Consider the following 26,637-nt stretch of genomic DNA (forward strand, 5'->3'; position numbering starts at 1 on the left):
AATATTACTTCAGACGTATTGATGTGTTGTGAGACTAAATGTTATTTGTTCTATGATTACATAGTTATCATAGAACTCCAACTCCATTCCAAGGATTAATTGAATTCTTAAGTTTTGTGTGAGCTTCTGTGATTTGACATCTCTGATGTATATAAAAGGAACGAAGAATAAAACGCAATTCAGACTTCCGTATTATCTCTTTACTTTTAGGGCATATATTTGATCAGTTTACTCAAAATAAAGTGGTACAACAAAATGCACAAATATAAAGGTTCTTAAAAAAAAGTGAGAGAAAGTTATCAAGACGCATGTCAAGGTGACGTGTAAGAGGAATGCAGCTTTGGTAAACATGTTTCTTTCCTTAATGATTCTTTACATTATTATGGATTTTTAAAAGGCGATTTCAATCCGTTTTTGAATCAACTTATATCAGATCTTGTTCCAAATTTAGGATACTTGGTTAAACAAATTAGACTTGATTTCATAGACTTGTTTTCTAACCATTTTGGCGTTTGCACCCCAAGTAAAGGAACTATTACTCATAAACAAAACCTCCCTTTGAAAAAAACTATAGAATTCTTTAGTTGAATTCTATGATGAATGTGAACTGGATAACAACATTTTAGAATAATACAAATATATATTGTTTGGAAAGACAAAGTCTAATTTTATCTTGCATAACCAGAAGTTGGAATATGTGGGAATGGAAAATGATTGATTGGAAACTCTACTCTCTTTATCTCATGAAACCACACTCCATACCAGTAGGTGACAGTAGTGCTGCTTAACTTTTTTTTTTTTTTCTGCCAACCGCCAATAAAAATCAAGAACAAAAACAAGAAGAAGAAGCAGAAGAAGAAGAAGAAGACCTCTGTAGTTGACGGTCATGGCTGCTGCAGTGGGACGTTCGTCCCTGTGGTTAACCTCCAGACTGTTCGTGGATCGAGACAGAGCGCGCAGGGTGACAGCCTCATACCTTTGCTGCCGACAGCAGAGAGGTTGCTGTTTCAATCGCTCCATAACTGCAACCCGGCAATACAGTTCTGACTCCAGGGATGACCTGAAGGTCCGATATCTGGATGGGGAAGACGCGGGTAGGTTTTCCCCCGGTGCTGCTGCTTGGTGGTAATAGTATTGAATGTTTCACATTATTCAGTTTTGACACAACGAATATATGAAGTACATCCAATAGATCCTTCCTTCCCGAATGAAAAACTGAATCCTGAAGACTAAAAACAGATTTCATCAGTCCGCCGGAGCAACACCTCCTGGTGACAGGATGATCCTATTTTAAAGGCAGTAGTTTATATTTTGTGTCCACCCTCCAAAAAACAACTATATATATACCGGTACATATATAGTCATGAGGAAAATAAGCACACATCATTAAATATTAAGGTCTTTCAAAAGATTTTGTTTTATTTCTGGAAGAGAAAGTGATTTAATTACAAAAATGACTTTTTTAAACCCAAGGTATCTACAAAACATGCTTTCTAACTTAGGGAAAAGTTACATCACCTTACCTCCTACTAGAGTTTTCCCTTTTGACCTCCTGTGTCAAGTGGAGAAAATAAGTATTTGATGTTCCACCAGGCACGTGAAGCCTGGTGGTCTGGTGCCAGATCACACTCTGGGGGAAACCCTGATTGTTGTGTTACCATGGCTACAATATGATGCTATCTGTAATCTTTGTGTTTGAGCTGGGTTTGTTCACAAATACATCACAGCCAATAATCTGATTTGAAAGCTTAATTAACCTGGCCCCTCTCACAGACTTAACTAAATCTATATTTAAACACAGGTAGAATATGATTTATAGCCTCTCTGCCTACTAAGAACATCAGCCTCACTAACAAAGTCCCCTTTACCTTGGGCCAGCCCTGCGTGAAGAGAGCCACTCTGCTGCGTTGCTCATCTCTCTGCTGGTTGCAAGAGACCAATAGGGAGATGAATTCATTAAGGAGGCAGCAGCAAGGACAGACCTGCAGACCAAGCTTTTGTGTTTTGTGACTGTTGAGCCATGAAACAGACGGGTTTTTCATGGGGCTGGTTTTTCACATCTCTGCTCTTTATTGTCAGCCCAAGCCTCCATGGGGCCCTAAGCAAAATTTGGTTTTGTGGCCCTCTATGACCCTCTAATGTGGACTGGCTGCACACATGTTTGGCTGTTGAACTGAACTGTTGCAGATCGCTATCAAGCACAAATCTTTTTGATAAATATTACATTACCAAGACACATTAAATCAAACTTTTATCTTGGCTGTTTTCTATTCTTCTTCTTTCTGTTCTCCCTCCCTGAAGGATAAGTCCTTTTTTACAACATTGTTTTGCTAACTCATCTTCTACCGGAGCTTTGGACGTTTGGATGCTCTGCACATTGCAGCTCATATTACTGGTGAAGCATGACCTTTTGTCCATAAAAAATAAAGATTTCTACATACATTATCAAATATATGTTATTGTAAAAACAAATCACTTGATAATGAGATTGTGTGTTTTTGTAATAATGACATAGAAAACATTACAAAATCGTAAAACAAACAAATTCAGCTTCACCCTAAGTGGCTGCTTAGTTTGCTTATGCCTTGGGCCGATTCTGCAGGAGGTGCAGAAACTGACAATGCCAGAGTTTGTACCACCCACTTTCTGGGAGGTAGCAATCACATCTTTTAAATTGTAATTTTCAGATATTTTATTGGAAAATTACTTAGAAAGATATGGCCAAGTCAAAGTCCAGACTTGAATCCAATCGAGGATCTATGGAAAGAGCTGAAAACTGCTGTTCACCAGCACTCTTCATCCAACCTCACTGAGCTCCAGCTGTTTGGGCAAAAATTTCAGTCTCTTGATGTGCAAAACTGATAGAGACAAAACCAAGTGACTTGTAGCTGTAATCGCAGCAAAAGGTGGCACTTACAAAGTATTAATGCAAGGAGACCAAATAATATTGTACGGCCCACTTTGCAGTTTTTTATTTGTCAAAAAAGGTGAAAATATCCAATAAATTTCATTCCACTTCACAATTGTATTCTTTACAAAATAATAAAAATTTAGATCTTTATGTTTGAAGCCTGAAAAGCAACAAAAGGTTGAAAAGTTCCAGGAGGTTGAATACTTTTGTATGTCCCCTATTCCATAAACTGCCCCTTATTATTATGTTATTTGTTAAAGATGTGTTGCATACATGACACACTGCGTCCTGAACATGGAAAAAAGTTCAGACTCAGGATTTCTTTCCACCATCAGCCCTGATAACATCATCTTGTTGAGTATCTCGCATGTTAAAAATAGTAATAGGGAAGCATGATACATAAATAATATTGGTATTGGCCGATGTTGGTCTGTTTTTAACATCTTGGCTCGTTTGGTTAAACTGGGCTGATTTTAACAACCACTGTTTTTCCATCTGGTTGCCATTTGTGTTTCAGTGGTCTGTTTGGTTAGCAGACGGTGATGCACCTCTGGATTTTGTGGGGGTTTTGTTGCTTTTTGTTTTACTGAAGCAGAGAAGCAATGCGTGTGTTGTTGTTTTTTTATGTTGTTGAACGGGGTAATTATGAGTTATCTTCCATTACAGTAATATGAATATCAAAGATCAATTTCTGAATGAAATTTATATATTGGTCCATCCTTAACTATATCAATATAATGCATCTCTATTTTCAGGAATTGTTGTAGTTGGGATAAATCGACCAAAAGCCAAAAACTCCATAAGCAAAAATCTTGTCAACATGGTATGTATTTTTTTTTATTACCTTTCTTGTTTAAATAACTTGACTCTCATTAAATAATTTCTAAATGACTTTGATCAACTTCTAAATGTTTAATATTTTTATGGATTTGTGCTTTAAGGCTACTTTTGAAATATGAAGGCATCCATTGTTGGGGTTTTCACAAAGCGATATTTGGTCTTTCCTTGCTAATGTTCATTTGATGCCTTGTTGAAATTGAGTGTAAAACTTTGACTAAATATAATCAAAAAGGCTTGGAAAACAGAAGCAAACTGGATTTAAAATTCCAACAGATTTCTTGATACTCATTTTCCTCAGTCGATGTGGGAGACATTTCATCTACTGATTTGGATATGCATTTGTATCCTATGCAAAAAATGTAATGATGTGACGTTACATCATTACATTTAATATGAAAGTATAAAAAAAAATCAATCAAATGGATGAATACATTAATGAGACAGAAAATAAAGTATAGAAATAATTATTTTTCCATCTAAAATGTTCATTTTGCTTTGCATGTCTGTAAATCAGACCTACACATGTAACATCATTACATGTAATTATTGTTACATGTACAATAATTACATCATTACATGTAATGACATTACATGGTGATGCAACATTAACAGTGTTAATGTTACTGTTAATGTGGAACATGGACTGTTTTTGCTCTGTCTCATCTTGTGTCTCAGGTTTACAGACTTGGACAACAGAACACATCCTCTGTAATACATCAGCTTTTATTTTATTGTCTTTGTAGTTATGTTGTTGAACCTTTTCTTCCAGATGTTTGAGGCTGTAGAGGATATTAAGAAGAATAACAAAGTGCGCAGTGTTATTTTATCCAGCTTGGTTCCTGGTATTTTCTGTGCAGGTATGCTCTTGGGGACTTTGCTGTTTTACCTTTAGATGGAAAGTTTTGTTTAAATGTTATGTTCAGAAACCACAGCAGATGGCCCTGAATAGTTCATCCTGCAACTGGAGGCTAAGACACAAACTTGGTGCTGTGATTTTGTTTCTGTGTATAGGTGCAGATCTGAAAGAAAGAGCAAAGATGCATCAAAGTGAGGTGGGACCGTTTGTTTCAAAAGCAAGAGCCCTAATCACAGAGCTGGGTAAGAACTTCATAGAGTCCATTAAAGGCAGTTTATTTGCTCCTCTTCATGCTACGCTTTGGCACCAATGTTCTATCATAAATATAGTAGAACTAGATGAACTAGAAATTTTCAGAAGAAATTATATTGGACAAAGTTTGGTGACTGCAGGAATTTATTGACCATCAATGATAGGATGAGCCATTCCATGGTTGTTGTTTTTTTTTTCTAAGAGCAATTTTTTTGTTTGGACGGTGAGTTACTCTTTTAATTATATCAATAATGCTTTATTGAAACCAAGAAATCCAGCTCATGGGAAAAACCACAACCAATTAAGTTTTTAATGGCACACAAACCATTTTCCCCAGAGTGCCACCAAATACAGCACCATTTTTCTTTCTCCCCTCCCGGGGTCTTTTGTGGGCTCTAGTGTCCCTTATATCAGTGGTCCCCAATAGTGGGCGCCGTAAGGATCGAGACCGATGCCGTTGTTTATTACTCATTCTGCCGTAACCGACAGCTTCCGGTTTGGTATTTTCAAAATAAAAGCTCCTCCAGACTCAATACATAAAACGGACATATTTAATTATTTCTTGCGCGGCCCGGTACCAATTGGTCCACGGACCGGTACCGGTCTGCAGCCCGGTGGTTAGGGACCACTGCCTTATATGACAGTACACTGACACGACAGGACAGGACAGGGGAAGGAAGAGGGGGGAAGACATGTGGCAAATGTCGGTCGGGTCCGGGCATCGAACCCGCAACGGCCGCATCCAGGACTCAAGGCCTCCAAACGTGGGTTGCGCTATCCACTACGCCACCACAGCACAGCATTTTATGAATTCAAATGTAGAACAGAAAAGCAGTATCCTTTGTTCAGAAAATACATTATTTTAAATAATAACTGGCCCAGGTTGTATTTGTGGAATGTGAGAATCGTCTTATCAATGAATTTCCTGCTGAAGCTGCCAAGGCCATCAATCTAGATATTTGTTACTCATTGTCCTATCAAGCTCCTTTTGTATCTGCTTGTCTGAGAGGAAAATAATTAAATCAGCTTTACCTTTTAAGTAAATTGTTCCCAAAATTCTCATTAGTCTCCAACCTGGACTCCCGTCTCATCCAGTTGAACTACCGCTGCAAATTGTGAAAATTCTCCCACTGGAACGGGAGAACTGCTGACTTCAGATCACTTCAGTTGGAGAAATGTTTAAATATGGTTGAATCTGAACAAATTATTGTATACCATATATAGTAGGAACTATAGAAATTTGGCCTATGATGGAGATCTGTCTTGAGGTGTCCTGCCCCAAGTGGAGGAGTTCAAGTATCTCGGGATCTTGTTCACGAATGAGAGAAGAAGAGAGCAGGAGATCGACAGGCGGATTGGTGCAGCGTCTGCCGTCAAGCGGGGGTTGTACTGTTCCGTCGTGGTGAAGAGAGAGCTGAGCCAAAAAGCGAAGCTCTGGTCGATCTACATTCCCACCCTCATCTATAGTCATGAGCTTTGGGTCATCTTCCTTAGAGATAGGGTGAGAAGCTCAGTTATTAGGGAGGGACTCAGAGTAGAGCTGCTGCTCCTTCACATCGAGAGGAGCCAATTGGATGCCTCCTGGACGCACGTCCCACTGGAAGGAGGCCCCGGGGAAGACCCAGGACACGCTGGAGGGACTATGTCTCTCGGCTGGCCTGGGAACGCCTTGGGATTCCTCTGGAGGAGCTGGAAGAAGTGGCTGGGGAGAGGGAAGTCTGGGCCTCCCTTCTGAAGCTGCTACCCTCGCGACCCGACCCCGGATAAGCGGAAGAAGATGGCTGGATGGAGATCTGTGTTCTCCCAGCTAACCGCAGTAATGCTTGTTGATGATGCAATCAGCTGTCTTCAAACAATAGCACAATCGGAGAGCTAGCAGGAAGCAGCATGGCAGAGAGTGTAAGGGAGGAGCAAAAAGACAGGAGCAAAAACTGATTATCTGAACCTAGTTCAGATAATCAAACCAGGAATGTTATCTGCAAAGTGTGTGGGGTGACACAATAATGAATTAAAATTCAATTAAAAGGAAGTTGTGAGATTATATACATTCAAGCCACTGTAGATGAATAGCTCATAATTTAAATGCAATCATATAATTTCATTATTTGTATGTAGTTATTGGGACCACAGTTAGGCATTTTTCTGCTTGATGTGTGATGGCAGGATGTGGATTCTCCATTCAATTTGTTGAAAACTTTTTAGACATAATGAAATACAGGTCCTTCTCAAAATATTAGCATATTGTGATAAAGTTCATTATTTTCCATAATGTAATGATAAAAATTGAACATTCATATATTTTAGATTCATTGCACACTAACTGAAATATTTCAGGTCTTTTATTGTCTTAATAACGATGATTTTGGCATTCAGCTCATAAAAACCCAAAAATTCTTATCTCACAAAATTAGCATATTTCATCTGACCAATGAAAGAAAAGTGTTTTTAATACAAAAAAGTCAACCTTCAAATAATTATGTACAGTTATGCACTCAATAATTAGCCGGGAATCCTTTTGCAGAAATAACTGCTTCAATGCGGCGTGGCATGGAGGCAAACAGCCTGTGGTCTGCTGAGGTGTTATGGAGGCCCAGGATGCTTCGATAACGGCCTTTAGCTCATCCAGAGTGTTGGGTCTTGCGTCTCTCAACTTTCTCTTCACAATATCCCACAGATTGTCTATGGGGTTCAGGTCAGGAGAGTTGGCAGGCCAATAGAGCTCAGTGATACCATGGTCAGTAAACCATTTACCAGTGGTTTTGGCACTGTGAGCAGGTGCCAGGTCGTGCTGAAAAATTAAATCTTCATCTCTATAAAGCTTTTCAGCAGATGGAAGCATGAAGTGCTCTAAAATCTCCTGATAGCTAGCTGCATTGACCCTGCCCTTGATAAAACACAGTGGACCAACACCCACAGCTGACATGGCAACCCAGACCATCACTGACTGTGGGTACTTGACACTGGACTTCTGGCATTTTGGCATTTCCTTCTCCCCAGTCTTCCTCCAGACTCTGGCACCTTGATTTCCGAATGACATGCAAAATTTGCTTTCATCTGAAAAACGTACTTTGAACCACTGACAACAGTCCAGTGCTGCTTCTCTGTAGCCCAGGTCAGGCGCCTCTGCCAATGTTTCTGGTTCAAAAGTGTCTTGACCTGTGGAATGCGGCACCTGTAGGCCATTTCCTGCACACGCCTGTGCACGGTGGCTCTGGATGTTTCTACTCCAGACTCAGTCCACTGCTTCCACAGGTCCCCCAAGGTCTGGAATCAGCCCTTTTCCACAATCTTCCTCAGGGTCCGGTCACCTCTTCTCATTGTGCAGCGTTTTCTGCCACACTTTTTCCTTCCCACAGACGTCCCACTGAGGTGCCTTGATACAGAACTCTGGGAACAGCCTATTCGTTCAGAAATATCTTTCCTGTCATACCCTCTTGCTTGAGGGTGTCAATGATGGCCTTCTGGACAGCAGTCAGGTCAGCAGTCTTACCCATGGTTGGGGTTTTGATTGATGAACCAGGCTGGGAGTTTTAAAGGCCTCAGGAATCTTTTGCAGGTGTTTAGAGTTAATTTGTTGATTCAGATGATTAGGTTCATAGCTCGTTTAGAGACCCTTTTCATGATATGCTAATTTTGTGAGATAGGAATTTTTGGGTTTTTATGAGCTGTATGCCAAAATGATCCGTTTTAAGACAATAAAAGACCTGAAATATTTCAGTTAGTGTGCAATGAATCTAAAGTATTTGAATGTTCAATTTTTATCATTGCATTATGGAAAATAATGAACTTTATCACAATATGCGAATATTTTGAGAAGGACCTGTACAGTGCCATTCAATATGACATTAATATAATTTAAAACTTTTGGGTAAGAATGGATTATGACAGGAATTTTTGACACAGACTGTCAAAATGACAGACATCATGAAAGTTGGCTAACACTCCTCTGACGGAGAGATCTGGATGATGACTCATCACTTTATCCGCTGCCACTGCCAATGCATCAGTCAACTTCAAACCAACCTGGTTCTGGCTGGCCCAGTTGGAACCACAGAGTATTTCAGGGAGTGGGTGGAGCCACTGGAAGCCGGGCTGGAAGAGCTAATGCACTGAGCACTGCAGTCAGAAGGGGGCTTTGGTGAAGTTCTGGGGCCTCATGCATAAAGCTGACGTGCACAAAAAATGTGTGGTGCCATATTTTACGCACAAGTCAGCGTGTATATAAAGAACTTTGCATCAAAGTTTGCGTAAATATACTGTACATACACTTTTTCACTGGCATGAAAATGTGCGGGTAACAAACTACAAAACTCACTTAAATCCAGTGAAATCTGACGACATTCAGTTATTTAGACCAAGAAGCACCAAACCTGATGTTTTTTTCATGGTTTTAGTATTTTATTGTTTAAACGTAAACGATGAAACTGAACCACATTTATCCTCAGACAATAAGGTAACACGCACACATAATAAAGAAAATAAAAGTCAAAGGACTTGAAAACTTCACTCTAATGTAAATAGCACTTTTCCTCAGTTTTTGTCTCATAAAGATATAGTGTATTAGTCTGTGCGCCAAAGCACATGAAATGCATATATGGGATAATTTTATTCTCACTAAAAAAAGAAAACGGGGTTGGATCAGCCGATTGACTCCCAACAAGGTGTGTACACAGTCACACGCACATAAGTAGCTGCACAAAGGGGCACAACATAATTGTGGCACAGAGCTTTGGCTCTGATGGAGAACATCACCAAGAGAAGGATTCAGAGGGAGCCATTGATCAGAGATCCAATGATCTGCTGGGAAATGTTGATGATGGTTTATTAGTGTTTAGATGAATTCAGGCTGATCATCCTGGAGCTCTGAGCAGGACTTAAAGAAGGAGCCATGTGGTACTGGTGGTACTGGTGGTACTGGTACCGATCCAGCTGCAGTCATCTTTCAGTGGAGCCAGGCCTGCTTTGTGAATGTATCTTATGGACAGAAAGCATCTTTATTCTGTAAATGTAGAAAATATGCAGATGATTCCACTATTTAGAATAAACGTCCATGTTACCCACTCAAAGGATTCTGTCACAGTGTCTGTCTTTAAATCCCTGCTGAACGCACTACGCACTTCAAACAGGCATTTGCACGATTATTTATTTATTTATTTTTAATTTCATTCTTTTTCTTTGAAATGTATTATGTTTGTTTTTGTGAGGTGACCTTTTGCCCTGAAACCACATGTTCCAGAAAATACAGAATTATTATTATTATAAATACCCGTATTGCTATAAACAAGGATGTTGCCATGGTTACTGTTTCTTGTGGTGGCAGACTTCCGGGTGTTTTTTACTCATTTCCATTAAGATGTATTTATGATGGCGACAGGTGGACCAGCTGCTGCTCTATTTCCCGCAAATTAGGATTTAAAAAGGAAATGTGCGCCGCCACGTGTGTGTGCACGTTTTTATACATCAGAATTTTTTTGTGCGCTGCACTTTTTTTTTTCTCCGAAGAGTTTTTGTGGGGCTAGTGGCTCGTATTTTTGCGACAGTAGGCAGACAGGAAAGAGGGGGGAAGACATATGGCAAAGGTCGTCAGGGCCGGGAGTCGAACCTGCGACGCGGACGTTTCCACGCTTGGGGCGTGCTAACCCCCTGCCCTGCGTCACCACAGCACGCCCCACGCTTTTCTATATTTTTCCGTATGTGAAGTCTTAGTGTGAAAACTGTGCACTGTTATGCATCATGCTTCCCTTGTTAGTTTCTGTGGTGTCACTTCCCATGAATGGACAATATATTGTTAAAAATAATATTGGTGTTATGGTTAATCAACCTATGGAATTCTTATGCTGAGTTATTTGTACATCAGTCAGTTTTTTCAGGTTTATTCATTTGTTTTATTTATTTTTCAGATAATCTTTCAGTACCTACTATTGCTGCGATTGATGGGGCTGCCTTAGGAGGAGGTTTGGAAATGGCCCTTGCTTGTGACATAAGAATTGCTTGTAAGACTTTTACATTGAAGCTATAAAGACACATAATCAAAAAAGGGTGTACATGTTTCAAAATACATGTTGGTTTCTTCTCTTTTATTTCTGTAGCCAGCAGTGCAAAAATGGGACTAGTTGAGACAAAGCTTGCAATTATTCCTGGAGCAGGTGAGGTTAAATTTCTACTTTATTAGTTTTTCTGTTTTTCCTAAAGTAAAGAGGACGTGAAATCTTAAAAAAATAAAATAAAATAAAATTAGCTGCCGTTTTGATCGTGTCATATTGAGGCTCCATTTTTTATATGTACTTTTTGTAGGTGGAACACAACGTCTCCCAAGGATTATTGGTGTGTCTCTAGCCAAGGAACTCATATTTACTGCTAGAATAGTGGATGGAAAAGAGGCAGGTCGTCTGGGGCTAGTCAATCATTCTGTAGAGCAGAATGACAGTGGAGATGCTGCCTATCTCTACGCTCTTGAACTTGCTCGTCAGATCAACCCTCAGGTACTCAAGCAATGAGTTAAACCTTGTATGTTTAATTGGAAAAGAATCAGATGCATGACTAAGTGAAAAGGTTGTCATTTTAAATGAATTTTGACTTTACAGGGTCCAATTGCAGTTAGGATGGCAAAACTAGCAATCAACCAAGGAATAGAGGTGAGTTATAGTAATTGCTTACGGACTAACGTTATCAAAGTCCAGTATAAATATGTATACTTAATGACCAAAGTTTGTATTGGGAAAAATAGTTAGAGGTCAGATTTTAGCTGTAAACCAATTAAGAATAATCTCCATCTCTGATCAAACACAATCAGGGACAGAGGCCTCAGGACCGTCTGTTTCTTTCATGGACTTGGATTGTTGCACCTTGGTCTTGCTCTTTGTCTCATTCGATAAAATGAGTTGAGGTCGGTTCAAGACTAGTTTTTGTCAAAATTACAAAAACGTTTATCCTCACCCGCAGACGCACAACAAAATGAAAGTGAATTAAAAGAAACAGAAGTGATCACAGTGCAGCCGTGTCCCGCTGTCTCAGAAACAGTTCAGTGTTATTTTTGCTAATGATGGCATGGGGATGTTTACAGATGGCATTGGGTTCTTAAAGTAAAAAGAGCACATCTGTGTGTTCACATGTGGTGTGTGGTTCATCTTTTGCTGAGCAAACGCCTGTAATCTGACAGCAGAAAATTATGCCCCCATTTTTAAATTTCTCATATCACTGTTGCGCAATGTAAGTTGGTTTTTACGCAGTTTAGAGAAAGTGCTTCGGTTTGTGGCTGAATTTAATAACTTAAATGTTAGTTTATTATGACCATTAAGTGTTATGCCAAGAAATAGTTTTGATTGAGTAATCAACTGTTTTTAGATTTATCTTTGCATTTTGTAGAACACAAAACACAATGTCCTGAAATATTTGTTGAAGTTCTAGGCACTCGGTCTTGTCTCAGACAGTCTGGTCTTGGAAGAACAAGTCTTGGCTTCTTGACATGTCATTTATTCAATCAACCAGTTCACAATGCAAATCAGAAGTGAAGATTATTATGCTTTTGAGCATGAAAAGGGTAGAGTGCCTTCTCCAGGTCGGGGGAGGAGGAAAGGGGCCCAAGTGGTGGAGTTTACGTATCTCAGGATCTTGTTCACAAATGAGAGAAAAATGGAGTGGGAGATCAACAGACAAATTAGTGCAGCGTTTGCAGTGAAGTGGGCGCTGCACCAGTCTGTTGAGGTGAAGACAGAGCCCAGTCAAAAAGCAAAGCTCTTGATTTACCAGTCGATCTATGTTCCTACTCTCATCTATGGGCTTGGGATCCCCCCAGAGAAGCTGGCCCAAGTGGCTGGGGAGAAGGAAGTCTGGGCCTCCCTTCTTAGGCTGCTACCCCGCAACCCGACCCTGGATAATGGCTGATTAAGATGCATAGTAAACTTAAACTACATTTTGAACACAACCCAAAATATGTTGTTCAAACTTCATACTACAGAGGAAACACACCACATGTCCTTTGATAATTATTTTTTTTTGAGAATTTTAATAGGGAGTTAAATTTGTTTAAATTTATCGAATTTACCCAGAACAGGTGTCAAATTGAAACAATATGTTGGTATCAGTTGAAATAGAATATCCTTTCAACATTTTATAATCAAGGGATTGTTAGGTCAATCCCTTGATTGACCTAACAATCAAGGGATGATAGTGCTAAAATTACTATGAATTATTATGACCTGATGACACACATCAGGTCATTGTGTGTCCGAAGAGATTGCTTAGATTCTGCCGTACATTTTTGTAGTATTTGTTCTAACATCAACCCAGGACAACATTTGAAACAAAATGGTTTTAAGTTTCTTGTGTACTTCACTCACAAATGCCTTATTCACTTTCAGGTGGATTTATCTACAGGTTTGGCAATTGAAGAGGCATGCTATGCTCAGGTGAGTGTTAGATAAATGGCTTTAAACAGCCAGTTTTGATTTTTCTTCAGTTGAGTTTCTGTAGTTCCCTTAACTGTAGTATGAAGATGTGATATTATTGTGAGCTTTCTAGAAAAGTATACAGGACTTCCCCCAGAAAAGTTGCCAAACCTGGTGATGTGAGCAGGGTAGGTCTATTTAGAGAGAGTGTCTTCTACTCAGAGCTTGTTAACCTTGCTTTCTGAAACAAGAGCACAGAAAACATACACTGTATTGCCAAAAGTATTTGGTCACCCATCCAAATTATCGCAATCAGGTGTTCCAATCACTTCCATGGCCACAGGTGTATAAAATGAAGCATCTAGTCATGCAGACAGTTTTTACAAACATTTGTGAAAGACTGGGTCGTTTTTAGAAGCTCAGTGAATTCCAGCGTGGAACTGTGATAGGATCCCAATCATGCAATAAATCCAGTCTTGAAATTTCTTCGCTCCTCAATAGGCCTGTCGCGATAAACGATAAATCAATTAATCATACGATAAATTAAAACTATTGACGTCATTTTAATTATTGCCTTTATCGTCTCTTCCAGCCTTTTTCTCTTTATGTTGATGACACTGAATGAAAAAAGGCTCAACTCCGCTGCTCTCCACTGACCCTCTCTGCCTCATATCCTCAGTGTAATGTCCAGTTCACAATACACCATCTTAGAGTTGTCAGCCGATTGTCGGCCCATTTTCAAATCCTGAGAGATCACACATCAGCCGACAGAAATCCTAGTTAAACGGTTCCATCGGGTTCCATCCTGCCGTGTGGTGTCCAACAATGGGCACAAAATAATGGCTACAAGTCCAGTTAACTAATTTTAAAACCAGGCATTAATCAATTATTTACTACAATCTACCTGCAACCCATGTGGCTCTACTGTCAGTGTAATGAATGAAAATCATTGTAACCTATTTATGTCATGTTAACAAAGAACAGCTGAAAAGTTACCGGGTTCATCAACTGTGTAACAATTTCACTCCAACTCCTCCCCTCATCATTTCTATATTCTTTGCACAAAATGTTTTTTAAACATTAATGTTTCCACATATCATCTCCAATGTCCGCTGGACTTCGGGTTGCTCAGCTGTTTGGGATTCCCCTCTGTAATTTCCCCTCAGAAAGCGAGGAGCAGAATCTGTGCTTTCTGATTGGCTACCTGTCACATTCAACAGGCTGCATTAAGCTGCCAGTTGGGGAAAACCCCTGATTTAGATCAGAGCGGCCACAACGATCTACTGTAACACATCACACACTACAGGATGATCTGTTATGAAATCACAAGCGACAATCTTAGAACGATCAAAGTTCTAAGATTGTCATAAGGGAAAAATGTAGTTGTGAAATAACATGTATTGTGAACTATTGCATCAGGTAGTCGATGTTCCATCTTCTCTATTTAAATCTGATGATCACTGAAGGGCAATATGGTAAACAGATTTCATAATCTGCACTCTTTTGGTTGAATGCAGTATTTATTTACACTTTGGAACTGATAAAATAAACAAAACAACCAAAAACAAAAATAAAATGGATCCTCAGTCTCTATTAACAAAAATGTACTTGAATAAAAACACCAGTGTTAAATGTTCTTTTGAAAATGAAGTGTATCTATTTTTTGCAGAAAATTGCATGTGTTATGTCATTTCCGTTAAATCAGTGTAAAAAGGGCGTGCTGTGGTGGCGTAGGGGATAGCACGACCCACATTTGGAGGCCTTGAGTCCTCGATGCAGCCGTCGCAGGTTCGATTCCAGATCCAGCGACATTTTCCGCATGTCTTCCCCCCTCTCCTTCCCCCTTTCCTGTCATATATAAGAGACACTAGAGCCCACAAAAAGACCCCCTGGAAGGGAGAAAAAAAAATCAGTGTACAAACAATATCGTTTATCACAATAATTTTTGAGACAATTAATCGCTCAGCAAAATTTGTTATCGTGACAGGCCTACTCCTAAATATTCCACAGTCAACTGTTGGCTGTATTATAAGAAACTGTTTGGGAACAACAGCAATTCAGCCATGAATTGGTAGGCCACATAAACTGACAGAGCGTGGTCAGTGGATGTTGTGTGAAGAGGTCAACAACTTTCTGCAGAATCAATCACTATAGACCTCCAAACTTTCATGTGGCCTTCAGATAAGCTCAAGAACAGTGCACAGAGAGCTTCATGGAATGGGTTTCCATGGTAACCAGCTGCATCCAAGCCATACATCACCAAGTGCAATGCACAGCGTCAGATGCTGTGGTGTTAAACTGCCCCCACTGGACTCTAGAGAAATGGAGGCACGTTTTCTCGAGTGACAAATTGCGCTTCTCCGTCTGGCAATCTGATGGACGAGTTTAGCGGTTGCCAGGACAACGGGGTTGGATCTGGTGGATTGATACAGTCAGTGCTCAATCAATGCAACATCACATAGAGACATGATCATTCTTCAACTAAACAAAATGGCACCAAGCACAACAGTGTCTTGTAATATATTATCTGTTAACATATCTAAACATTTTAGCATTTTCATTTTGGGTTGCTTTATATGAGTGAATTCTGCATACATATAGCATATAGCTATTAGCTTTCACCTTTTTGGTTTCTTAGGCCTTTTCCATACAAGCAAAAACAAAACCGGGCATTTTAAGCTACACAACTAACCATATACAAAAAAATTTAGACTGTAAAACCAGATGACAGACAAACCTCAGAAATGAAAACTGCTTCTTGTACTTTTTTTCAATTTTATAGGTGATCCCAACAAAAGACCGTTTGGAAGGTTTGGCTGCTTTTAAGGAGAAGAGGCGTCCTCATTACAAGGGGGAGTGAGGTCATACGAGTCATTTCAAGAAATTCTGCTCCAAAGGTTGATGAATTCCCACAGCTTTGAACAACCAAACTATTTCACTGCAAAGACTTAGAATGGAGGACATGTATGGCATGTGTTATGATAACAAAAAGTTATTATTGTAATTACTGCACTCTTTCAAGTCTGAGTTCAACAGTAGGTTTACCTTATTTTATTTTCTTGGAAACATTTAGTACATTATTAAAAAAATAGAATTTGATATTTGTTTTCCTTCAACAAATTACATGTCTACCTTTAGACAGTTGGGAACTCATGGCATACAGAAATGGTAAATAGAAAGTACACATCTTTGATATGTAAGTTTTTATTGCAAACTTAGTACATGGTTTTTCACAGAACTGATGAGCTGCCATCTGGAGTTCACTGTTTTGGACATTTTAGGCTAGATATGAATTGTTTAGAACCTGGCAAAGACCAGATTATTTCTGTATTGTAATGTTGGAACTGATAAATGCTGGACCTTCTGTTTTCCATGGCTGTACTAACGCATGAGGCTTTTAAAGCTCACAAGGTTTCATTGTTTTCTTTATGTATGAACCATATATGTATGTACATGTTGGGTCTTTCAAGCAGAGCTGTTGCTTCAGTTTGCTGGAAATGATTTGAATATAATTAAATTCTCTCTCCTATTTAGTGCCAAAAATATAATGCCATATAATAACCACATTTTTTCAAAATTGTGTTTTGAAAATGCCTAATGTAATAACAGAGGTTGTGGATGTTTGTCATGAAACAACCCATGTAATTTAGAACTTTTGTTTTTCTTTTCTATTATTTCTTGGTATTGTTTGTTTTGTTGTTTTAGTCTGAAACTGCTTTTGCTAAACCTTTGAATTATTGAGTCACATGCTGTGTGAAGATTGGCCATGTCAAGCAGCTGCAATAAAGTCTAAAAGAAATGCCTGATCCTTTTTATCACTTTCACTTTTTTGTTACAAAGAAACGATTTGTCTAAATGTGTGGTCTCTTTATGGTAAGATTATTGTGTAGTTTATATTATTAATATTAATATCTTAATATCTTCAGTGTTAAAATATTAAATATTTTAATATTTCACTAAAATAATAAAATCTTCATAGTCTAGGAAGACACTGTTTGGTAACCATTACCGCAGCATTTCCTTACCAAGCTCCTAACATTGCTTATATAATTTAATCACTAACTAATCTAGAATGTCATGAGATTTTTGGACATCATAAAATTCTACAACATGCTGAAAACAATGATGGAAATGAGCTTTTGTCTATTCAAAATCATATTTCTATACTTCATTTGATCTGCACCAAGTTATTGCTCTAGAATTATCTTATTGTCCCACAGATTCATTACAAGAACATGTAGAAAGATATCAATGTTGAGTTTTTTATTTTTATTTTATATTTTTATTTCAAATTGGTTTTTGAAAACAACCAATCAGTAGGATGAGAGAGAGTGCATGCATAACCAAGAACAAATAATTACCACTTTTCTGTTTGAAAAGGAGTAAGAAAAAGTGAACACTTGGTATTACTTAAACCTACCCCTCATCTCAATTTCATAAAACATATTACTTACAGACTCCATCAGAAATTTGTAATTAAAACCATATTATGGTGGGCGTGCTGTGGTGGTGTAGGGGATAGCACAACCCTTCAGTCCTCCACGTGGCCGTCGCGGGTTTGATTCCCGGGTTGCCGCATGTCTTCCCCCCTTTCCTGTCAGCCTACTGTCATATAAAAATTGAAAAAGTTGTGTGTAAACAGTTAAATAGCTTCCTAACGATAACCAACCACTTTGACTCCTTCCAGTCTGGTTTCCGGTCTCTCCACAGCATAGAGAGTGGCCTAGTCAAAGTGTTCAATGACATCCATATAAATACGGACTGTGGGAGAACCACAGTGCTGGTTCTGTTGGACCTCGATTCAGTAATATCTCATGGTCAACAGTGTCAAAAGCTGCACTGACTGGAGAGTTGGGTCGGACTCTCCGGTCCAGAGATTAACTGGTTTGAATCTTACATAAAGAACAGGGATTTCTTTGTTTCAATTGGAAACTTCTCATCAAAGAGGTCAAAGGTCACATGTGGGGTACCCCAAGGTTCAAACCTAGGACCCCTCTTATTCAATATTTATATGCTCCCACTGGCTCAGGTTATAACAGGAAATAATATCAGCTACCATAACTATGCAGATGACACACAGCTCTACATTACGATGTCACCAGGTGACTCAGAACCCATCCAATCACTGAACAGATGCTTAGAACAGATAAATGTGTGGATGTGCCAAAACTTCCTCCAGCTGAACAAAAACAAAACTGAAGTTATTATTTTTGGACCTAAAGAGGAACGATCTAGAGTCAGTGCACAGCTTCAGTTATTACAACTAAAAATCAGCGATCAGGCCGAAACCTGGGAGTAGTGATGGACTCTGACCTGAACATTCAGAGCCACATAAAGACAGTTTCTAAGTCGGCCTTCTATCACCTGAAGAACATTTCCAGGATTAAAGGACTAATGTCTCAGCCAGATCTAGAGAAACTCATCCATGTGTTTATCTTCAGTCACATTGATTATTGTAACGGCGTCTTCACAGGTCTGTCCAACAAATCAATCAAACAGCTGCAGCTGATCCAGAATGCTGCTGCTCGCGTTCTGACTAAAACCAGGAAGATAGAGCACATAACACCAGTTTTAAAGTCCCTCCACTGGCTCCATGTAGCTCAAAGAATAAACTTTAAAATACTGTTGTTAGTTTATAAATCACTGAATGGTTTAGCACCACAATACATTAAAGATCTGATGCTGTTGTATCAACCTTCCAGAACCTCTCAAGTCTTAGAGTCAGACCTCTCAAGACTCTAAGACCATCAGCATGTTCACCATCAGAACATGCTGATGGTGAAACTTCTTCCCAGAATAATGGACCCAGTTTGTGGAATGGTCTGCCAGGAAACCTGAGGGCTGCAGAAAATGTTACCGTCTTTAAGAGCAGCTCAAGACCCGACTTTTTAACTCCATTTTCTGAATTGAATAATTTCTGCTTAGTCTGTGGATTTTCCATGTGGGGTGGATAATTGTTTTTATTGATCTGTACAGCAGAGCTGCTTTGAGTATGAAGGATGCTTTCCGAATAAAATTCATTAATTGATTAAAAAGCCTAATATTTATAACAATATGTTAGTCATTACCTCCAGAGGTTCCACAGTCGTCCCCAAAACAGAACCAGATGAGATGAAGCTCTCAACAACAGACTGATAGTGTTCATCTGGACAACAGACTGGACTTTCTTCTGAGGTATTTATATTCCTCAACCGCCTCCACTTCTTCTCCCATGATGGAAATTAGAGATACACCAGTCTGGTATCAATATATGTATTGGCCTTGATATAGAAAAAAAAAAATTCCATATCTGGTATCTGGCAATGGAGCCCATCCATAAGGGCCAAATCTATTTAATCTAATTCTGTGCTCTGCTCAAGTGGGATGCGCCTCGTCATGTCAAAATAAAAGTCCCACACCTTAAAAATAATGTTTTTTGTGTGTGTTTTTTTTAATGTTAAAACGATGTAAAGCATATGAGATATACATATTTATACCCAGTATTTACATGCCAATACTAGCCACAATCACAGACTAAAAAAGAACACAACTCAATAAGGGCACTAGGGGCATAAAGGACAAAAGGGGCAGGGGCTCAAGCCTCTTCCATCCCACCTCTGCATTGCCTGTGCTACAGTTTCTATATCCAGGATGCTGTGCTGACCACTGCGCCATGCAATGCCTTTATTCCGGTAGCCTTTGCTGGAATTTTCAGTTTCTCTTTGGCAAATTCTTTTTGTTTTTATACAATTTGAGCTGTCTGACAAACTCACCTTCATTCATTTTTTGGAAAAATCTGTTTTGTCAGGTGATTGCAAATAGTAGACTGACCTTGTAAAAAATTATTACAGAGTAAATGAGTAAAATCATCTGGTTGGAGCAACTCCTAGTTTGCACAAATACAAAAACACAACAAAAGGTATTTGGAACTCAAAAACATAGTATTGAACTTCATTGCATACAAAATACACGGCATTGCATGAACACACAAGAGTTTCCCTAACCAAATTCTCCAGTAGTAAAGCTGTTGAGTTATATTAAATTGTAAATTTTTAACTATTTTACAACAACAGCACATCTGATTGTACACTGATTGTACTTTATTCTTAAAGTTAGTTATTTTCATAGTACTTTGTTTTTGCTCCTGAAACTTGCCATCTTTTGGTTTTCACAAGTGCCTCAGTATCAGTGTCATGTCTTGACCAGCACCAATCTCAGAATGTCATTTAAATGTTTACATGTGAGCCCTGAGCACAATTTTTTATTGATATTTATTACAAAGAAAACTTGTTAACAAAGGTAGATTGACCCAAACATGCAGACAATTTTTGCAGCACATATTTTGGGTACCCTGGCAAGACATACTGAAAAAATATGTGAAATCAAATCTGCATCATATTTCCAGACTAATTATTTCCAGTTTTGTGGTTAGGGACATCAGAAGATTTGACTATTCTAAATTCATTTGGAATGGGAAGAAACCTCGTTTGCACTCTAAGTGTTTTATCTCGTTGAAGTGTTCTAAATTTCAAAGGACCAGAAATACATCTTGAAATTTGGTAGACCTGAGCCCCCGACCTTTTCTTATATGGTTGAATCCTGAGGCCTCTGTTTCTTAGAACCCAATTGAAGAAAATGTATCAAAACCATATAGGCTGGAGGACTTAGTGTATTCTAATATAGAATACATAATAATAATGTCCTCAAAAACCTGAATGATGATGACCTGCGTTCTTTTAGTGACCTACAAATTACCAGGTTCCACATTTTTCTTTTATTTACAACTCAGATCTGCCATGAATGCGTACGGTGTGCCATGGGGTGTGCCTCTCCCAACCCATCCCTTACAACACAAGTGTCAAACTCCAGTCCTGGAGGGCCACTGCCCTGCAAGTTTTAGATGTGCACCACACCTGAATAGAATAATTAGGTCATTAGCAAAGCTCTGGAGAACTGATCTACACAAGAAGGAGGTCATTAAGCCATTTCATTCCAGTGTTTTGAAGCTGTGGCACATCTAAAAGCTGCCGGACAGCGGGCAGGACTGGAGTGACACCGCTGCTTTACAAGAACTTCTTGCCTCGTGGGGTCAGGCACGTACCATCCATCCATCCATTTTCTGTACACCCTTCGTCCCTAATGGGGTCTGGAGGGTTGCTGGTTCCTCCCCAGCTATGTTCCAGGCGAGAGGCGGGTTCACCCTGGACAGGTCGCCAGTCTGTCGCAGGGCAACACAGAAAACAGACAGGACAAACAACCATGCACACACACACTCACACCTAGGGAGAATTTAGAGAGACCAATTAACCTGACAGTCATGTTTTTGGACTGTGAGAGGAAGCCGGAGAACCCGGAGAGAACCCACCATGCACAGGGAGAACATGCAAACTCCATGCAGAAAGATCCCGGGCCAGGAATCGAACCCAGGACCTTCTTGCTGCAAGGCAACAGCTCTACCAACTGCACCACTGTGCAGCCCGCAGGTGGCATTGTTTCTAAATAATATAAATTTATTTCGGATCCTTGTGCCAGAAAATACATGGGGGAGAGACCTTTCCTTTCTGGGAAATGTAGAAATCTGTTGGGATATATTTTGGGAGAATCTCCACAACTCATCCAAAAACCCTGACCACCAGTTTATACTCAGCATAATGTTTCCTAGGTGTTAGGTACATCCTATGAATAAATTTACAATGAGACTGATCACATCTCCTATTTGTGACCTTTGTACACTTAAGACCCCAGGCTCTTTTATGCACATGTCTTGGGATTGTCCCAGTGTGGCTGCCTTCTGGAGACAAATTTCCGTCAGGTTGAGTGATTTGGTAAAAGTTAGTATTCGATTAGCATTTTTTCTGCAGAGGCAGATGTGGTGTTGAATTGAAGTGACTGATATGTCCTTCTCATCAGAGGGGAACAGAAGTGGCTGTAAACCAGGGGCCTCAAACTCCAGTCCTCGAGGGCTGCAGTCCTGCAACTTTTAGATGTGCCTCTGCTGCACCACCTGAATAGAATAATTAAGGCTCTGGAGAACTGGTCTACACAAGGTGGAGGTAATTAAGCCATTTCATTCCAGTGTTTTGTACCTAAGGCACATCTAAAAACTGCAGGACAGAGGCCCTCGAGGACTGGAGTTTGACACCCCTGATTTAGATGGTCCATTTTTGTAAAAATCTCCTATAGTAAAAATTTCCTTTGTGTCCAATATACTGGTATTTTTCCAATACAAATGGCAAGGTTTTGAACCACAGGTACATTTAGTAATTGATACATTTCATATACTTTGAAATTTATATGAAAATGAGTACTGGGTTGGTGGCGCTTTCCCTTTGGACTTAATGGTAATCGCAGCTCGCTCTCAATATCCATCCAATCTTGTTTTTTATCTGATTGTTTCCAGTATTTAGTCACCTGAGTCCTTTCAACCATTTCAGTAGTTAGGTGTAATACACTGAGTCCTCCTTCTTTAGAGAAACATAGTTTACTTAGTTTGATTCTTGCCTGTTTATCAAATCGTCATATCTTTACAAATAGTGAGTGTGATAATAATTGGTAACATGACAGATACATAGCAAAGTTTAGACTCAATATCATTTTAGTAATATTAATATTTCCCCAGCGAGCAAGTTTCATTTACTCCCATTTTCCTAAGTGTGCTTTCTGTTTTGGGTTAAGCTGGTCTAAATTTCAGATTAATCAGGTCCTCCAAATATTGGCTAAACTGGATTCCCAAATCCAGTGGGTCTTTAGGGACCCACTCAAATTAAAAAATTTCAAACAATGGAGGCATGACACATTGATGTCATTTAGATTTGTTGCAATTTATGGTGTAACCAGAATAAATCTGAATAGTCTCCAATTTTTTAATTAATGTGGCAGTGATGTCTCAAGGTCTGTTACCATATCCAAGATATCGTCTGCAGATAACATCTTGGGCTCCTAACCCCAACCTTGTAATGAAATGGTTCCTCTATTCTCCCAGATTTTGATGGCAGATGTTTCTAGAAATACTGTAAATAATAAGGAACCCAAAGGACAAAAGAATGGGTGATATAACCCAGTTGTTAATACTGCTGCTTTTATATATTATCTTTACCCATACCGAGAAAATAGGACCTAATTCAAAAGTCTTTCTCGGCATCAAGGAAGATAGGCATTGGTGTTCAGATTTTGCTATCCACGTTAAATTAATTCTATTTTTCATTTTCCCAGAACAGGATCTATTCTTCACAATGGCTGCTTGATTAACATGTATCTAGATGATAAAACCTTTTTAAGAAGACAAGATAATATTTTTGGTTAGTATTTTGAAATCCACATTGAGCAGAAATTTCATCAAAGGGATAGAGGATCCCTAAAACGACAGCTATATATCAAACTCAAAGTTTCATTAAAAGTCGTTTGTACCCTATCTGCAAACTGACTAGACTGCTAAAAGTGAAACCTCTTTCCAAATGATAGATGTTAAGACAAGTGTAATTCAAAACTTGAGAGAACATATGTGCACTTTCTGCTAATGTCACAAGAAATTAGTACTAAGTGCCTCATTTCAAATCAGCCTAAACCTAAAAAATTATTTCTGTCACAACTGTTATATGTACCCACAAAGATGCTGGAGTGCTATGAAATGCTACATAACTATTTCCCCAAACTTCATTATAATGACCCAGTAATTTCAATATTTCAGATCCATTTGATCATTTGAAATGCTCTTGAGAAAACATTTGTTGTATCTTCTCTGTTTTTCTCCCTTTCCAGGCTTTGGTTTCTTGTCTCTTTTTGTACTATTTGATGGGATACAAGTAGTGTTAGGAGGAGTGCGGCAGCCAAATTGGGTCTGTCTGTCTCATGCCACCATGTCTATCAGAGATATTTTTAGTGAAATTCTTTAACCACAAAATTCTAGGGTTTTATTATTTTGTACATATGATGTTTTAGGAGTGTACTTAGCTTTTCCCCATTTTCATTATGGCTTCATATTTGTTTAATAACAAAAAGATCACTACCGTGTTATTTCAAAAACATGTTTGGTTTTGTGAATATATCAAAAATAGTGTTACCTAATCAAAGGTAATTTCCAATTCCAATTTATTATCATTATTTTGTATTCTGTATTCGTTGAACATTAAAAGGCTGTTTAAAGCACAGTAAAGTCAGTTTTCCACATCTGAGGTCCTTAACCGCCTGTTGAGAATTGTCTAAAACACAAACAGCTCTTGTGCATGTTAAGAGAGGAAGACAGTTTTGCGGTGACCAACCGTTCCAAGTTAACATATATAGATACTTTTTTTTAAGTGAAGGATGCGATTAAGGTTACACTTGATACATTTCCCATGAGAAACAACTGGGGTCCAGGCCTCCAGCAATGGGAAACCCGTCAATCTTTACGCAACCTTTACTTGTGGTCGGATTCCCCCCGGCTTAGAAATGGGACATCTGCCGGAAAGAGGCCAGCCACAGTGGGGATAAAGATTCTAATGTTAAGCTTTCTGCAACAGCAACATGAAGCCACAGTGCAGACATGTGAACAGCAGCTGGCCAGGGCCTCAACTGCCTGTTTTCAGGCACATATGTGCTCTTTCTGCTAATGTGGTCACAACAATTTGGTACTAAGTGCCTCATTTTAAATCAGCCAAAACCTAAAAAATAATTTCTATCACACCTATTACATGTACCCACAAAGATACAGTGTTATAATGCTACATAACTCCTTTCCTGCAAATTGTATCATAATGACAGTAATTTAAATGTTTCAGATCTATTTGATCATTCGAAATGCTGCTGAGAAAATATTGACAAAAACTGTCAGATGATGAAATTTATTGAGAACGTTTATAGCTATATAGACGTATTACCTTATGTTTCTATAAACATTCAATAAATTTCATCATTTATTTTATATATATATATATATGTGTGTGTGTGTGTGTGTGTGTGTGTGTATATGCTATACACTGGAAATATGTCAAATAATGAAACAGCATTTTATTTGTCTATGCAATTCAGTTGTTAACATTTTATGTTGTTGTTTTTATTCGGGCACATACATTTTAGAGAGACTGAATTACCATGGGTAGCAGCAGAAGAAAAGGGACACACATGTCCATGCTTGGCTGCTCCAAAAAGAACAATTCCGAAAAGAAACCATAAAATAAAGTTGCCAAGCAGAAGACAGAGTTCTTTTTATTGGTGCTACATACACACACTCACACATACATACATACATGCATACATATGGGGTTCTAGCCTAACTTTTTTTCTTAGGTGCACACCAGCATAGTTTTACAGGTATACTTTTAAAAAATCACTGACCATAAAGACTTTTAAAATAGTTTTAAAATAGTCAATAATCTAGGAAACATATTATTTGGAGAAAGGTGACTTGCTGAAACAGTATTTAAAGTAGGGTTAGATGATTGACGATGATTGATCAACCATCAATCATCCAATTCTAGTCAATTAACTTATTGTATGTTGAAAAGATATCATTGAATCCAAGTTGCTTCATGGTCGAATTCTAATGAATGAAATGCCAATCTCTGATCAATATTGAATCAATATATGCCATTTGTCACACCCCTTCTCCTCCTCTTTAAGCTCTGGGTGAGAACATTTTGATCATGTCTTTAATCATGTTTTAAAGACATGATCAAAATGTTGATTAACATTTTGATCATGAGGGCAGTGGGTTGTGATTCCTTTCTGCACATTTTATTACTTGTCTGTAAATATTATTACTGACTGTGTCGGAGCCATCTTGTATTTATCACCTTCAAATGGCGAATTTCATTTTGAATTCTGTGTGTCTGATGGGGGATGGGGTTATTTAGGTCAACCATGATTCTGTTCAGGTGTTGATAATGGGAAGAGGCAACAGTTTTCTACTGTGTTTGGTTTGGATTAATGTCGATTTAATGTGTTTATAAATAGAAATAGTAAAACAATGGACATTGTGCTAACAATAAATGACTTTATTACAAGTCAAACTGAATCTAAATTGAGCGCACGTAAGACCAACGCCTTTGAAGAATAACAACCAGTAGCCTAAAATATAGGATTTTAGCCGCTACAGACTGTTTGCAATGTTTTGACACAAAAACATCCACAAGTTACTAAAGGGAGTTGAGCGGTCTATCCCCTAGCCACACATCCCCTTTGCTGCTGGCTTGTTTGAATTATGTTGAGTTGTGGTTGAAAAGGTTGAATTTATGGTTAAGGTAGACAATTGATGATGGATCATCCGTCAAACAACATCCAATTCCAGTCAATTATCTAATGTGAAAAGATGTCATTGAATCAATGTTGTTTATGGTCGAATTCTAATCATTGAATGGCAACATCTACTCCAGTGTTTTTCAACCATGGTCCTCAAGGCACACTGCCTGAAACAGTATTTAAAGTAGGCATATCCT

At 38.7% G+C, this 26,637-nt stretch overlaps 1 protein-coding gene across 1 annotated transcript; it reads left to right on the forward strand.

Moving 5' to 3' along the window:
- The first annotated feature begins 822 nt into the window (after nt 1-822).
- On the forward strand, nt 823-17,052 carry auh (AU RNA binding protein/enoyl-CoA hydratase). The gene is made up of 10 exons (XM_044144706.1): nt 823-1,094; nt 3,667-3,734; nt 4,521-4,608; nt 4,763-4,849; nt 10,760-10,852; nt 10,949-11,005; nt 11,154-11,341; nt 11,444-11,494; nt 13,220-13,267; nt 16,029-17,052. The coding sequence occupies exons 1-10, from the start codon at nt 887-889 to the stop codon at nt 16,104-16,106; spliced, it is 966 nt and encodes a 321-aa protein (XP_044000641.1). The 5' UTR covers nt 823-886; the 3' UTR covers nt 16,107-17,052.
- Nucleotides 17,053-26,637: the final 9,585 nt, after the last annotated feature.

The sequence above is a fragment of the Gambusia affinis genome, linkage group LG17, assembly GCF_019740435.1.
Source record: "Gambusia affinis linkage group LG17, SWU_Gaff_1.0, whole genome shotgun sequence".
NCBI lineage: Eukaryota > Metazoa > Chordata > Actinopteri > Cyprinodontiformes > Poeciliidae > Gambusia > Gambusia affinis.

Excerpts from the sequence above, each read along its gene's own strand:
- auh (XM_044144706.1), top strand. The coding sequence starts at position 887 with ATGGCTGCTGCAGTGGGACGTTCGTCCCTGTGGTTAACCTCCAGACTG. Across the intron at positions 1,095-3,666 it reads TCTGGATGGGGAAGACGCGG|GAATTGTTGTAGTTGGGATA; the intron begins GTAGGTTTTCCC and ends CTCTATTTTCAG. Across the intron at positions 3,735-4,520 it reads GCAAAAATCTTGTCAACATG|ATGTTTGAGGCTGTAGAGGA; the intron begins GTATGTATTTTT and ends CTTTTCTTCCAG.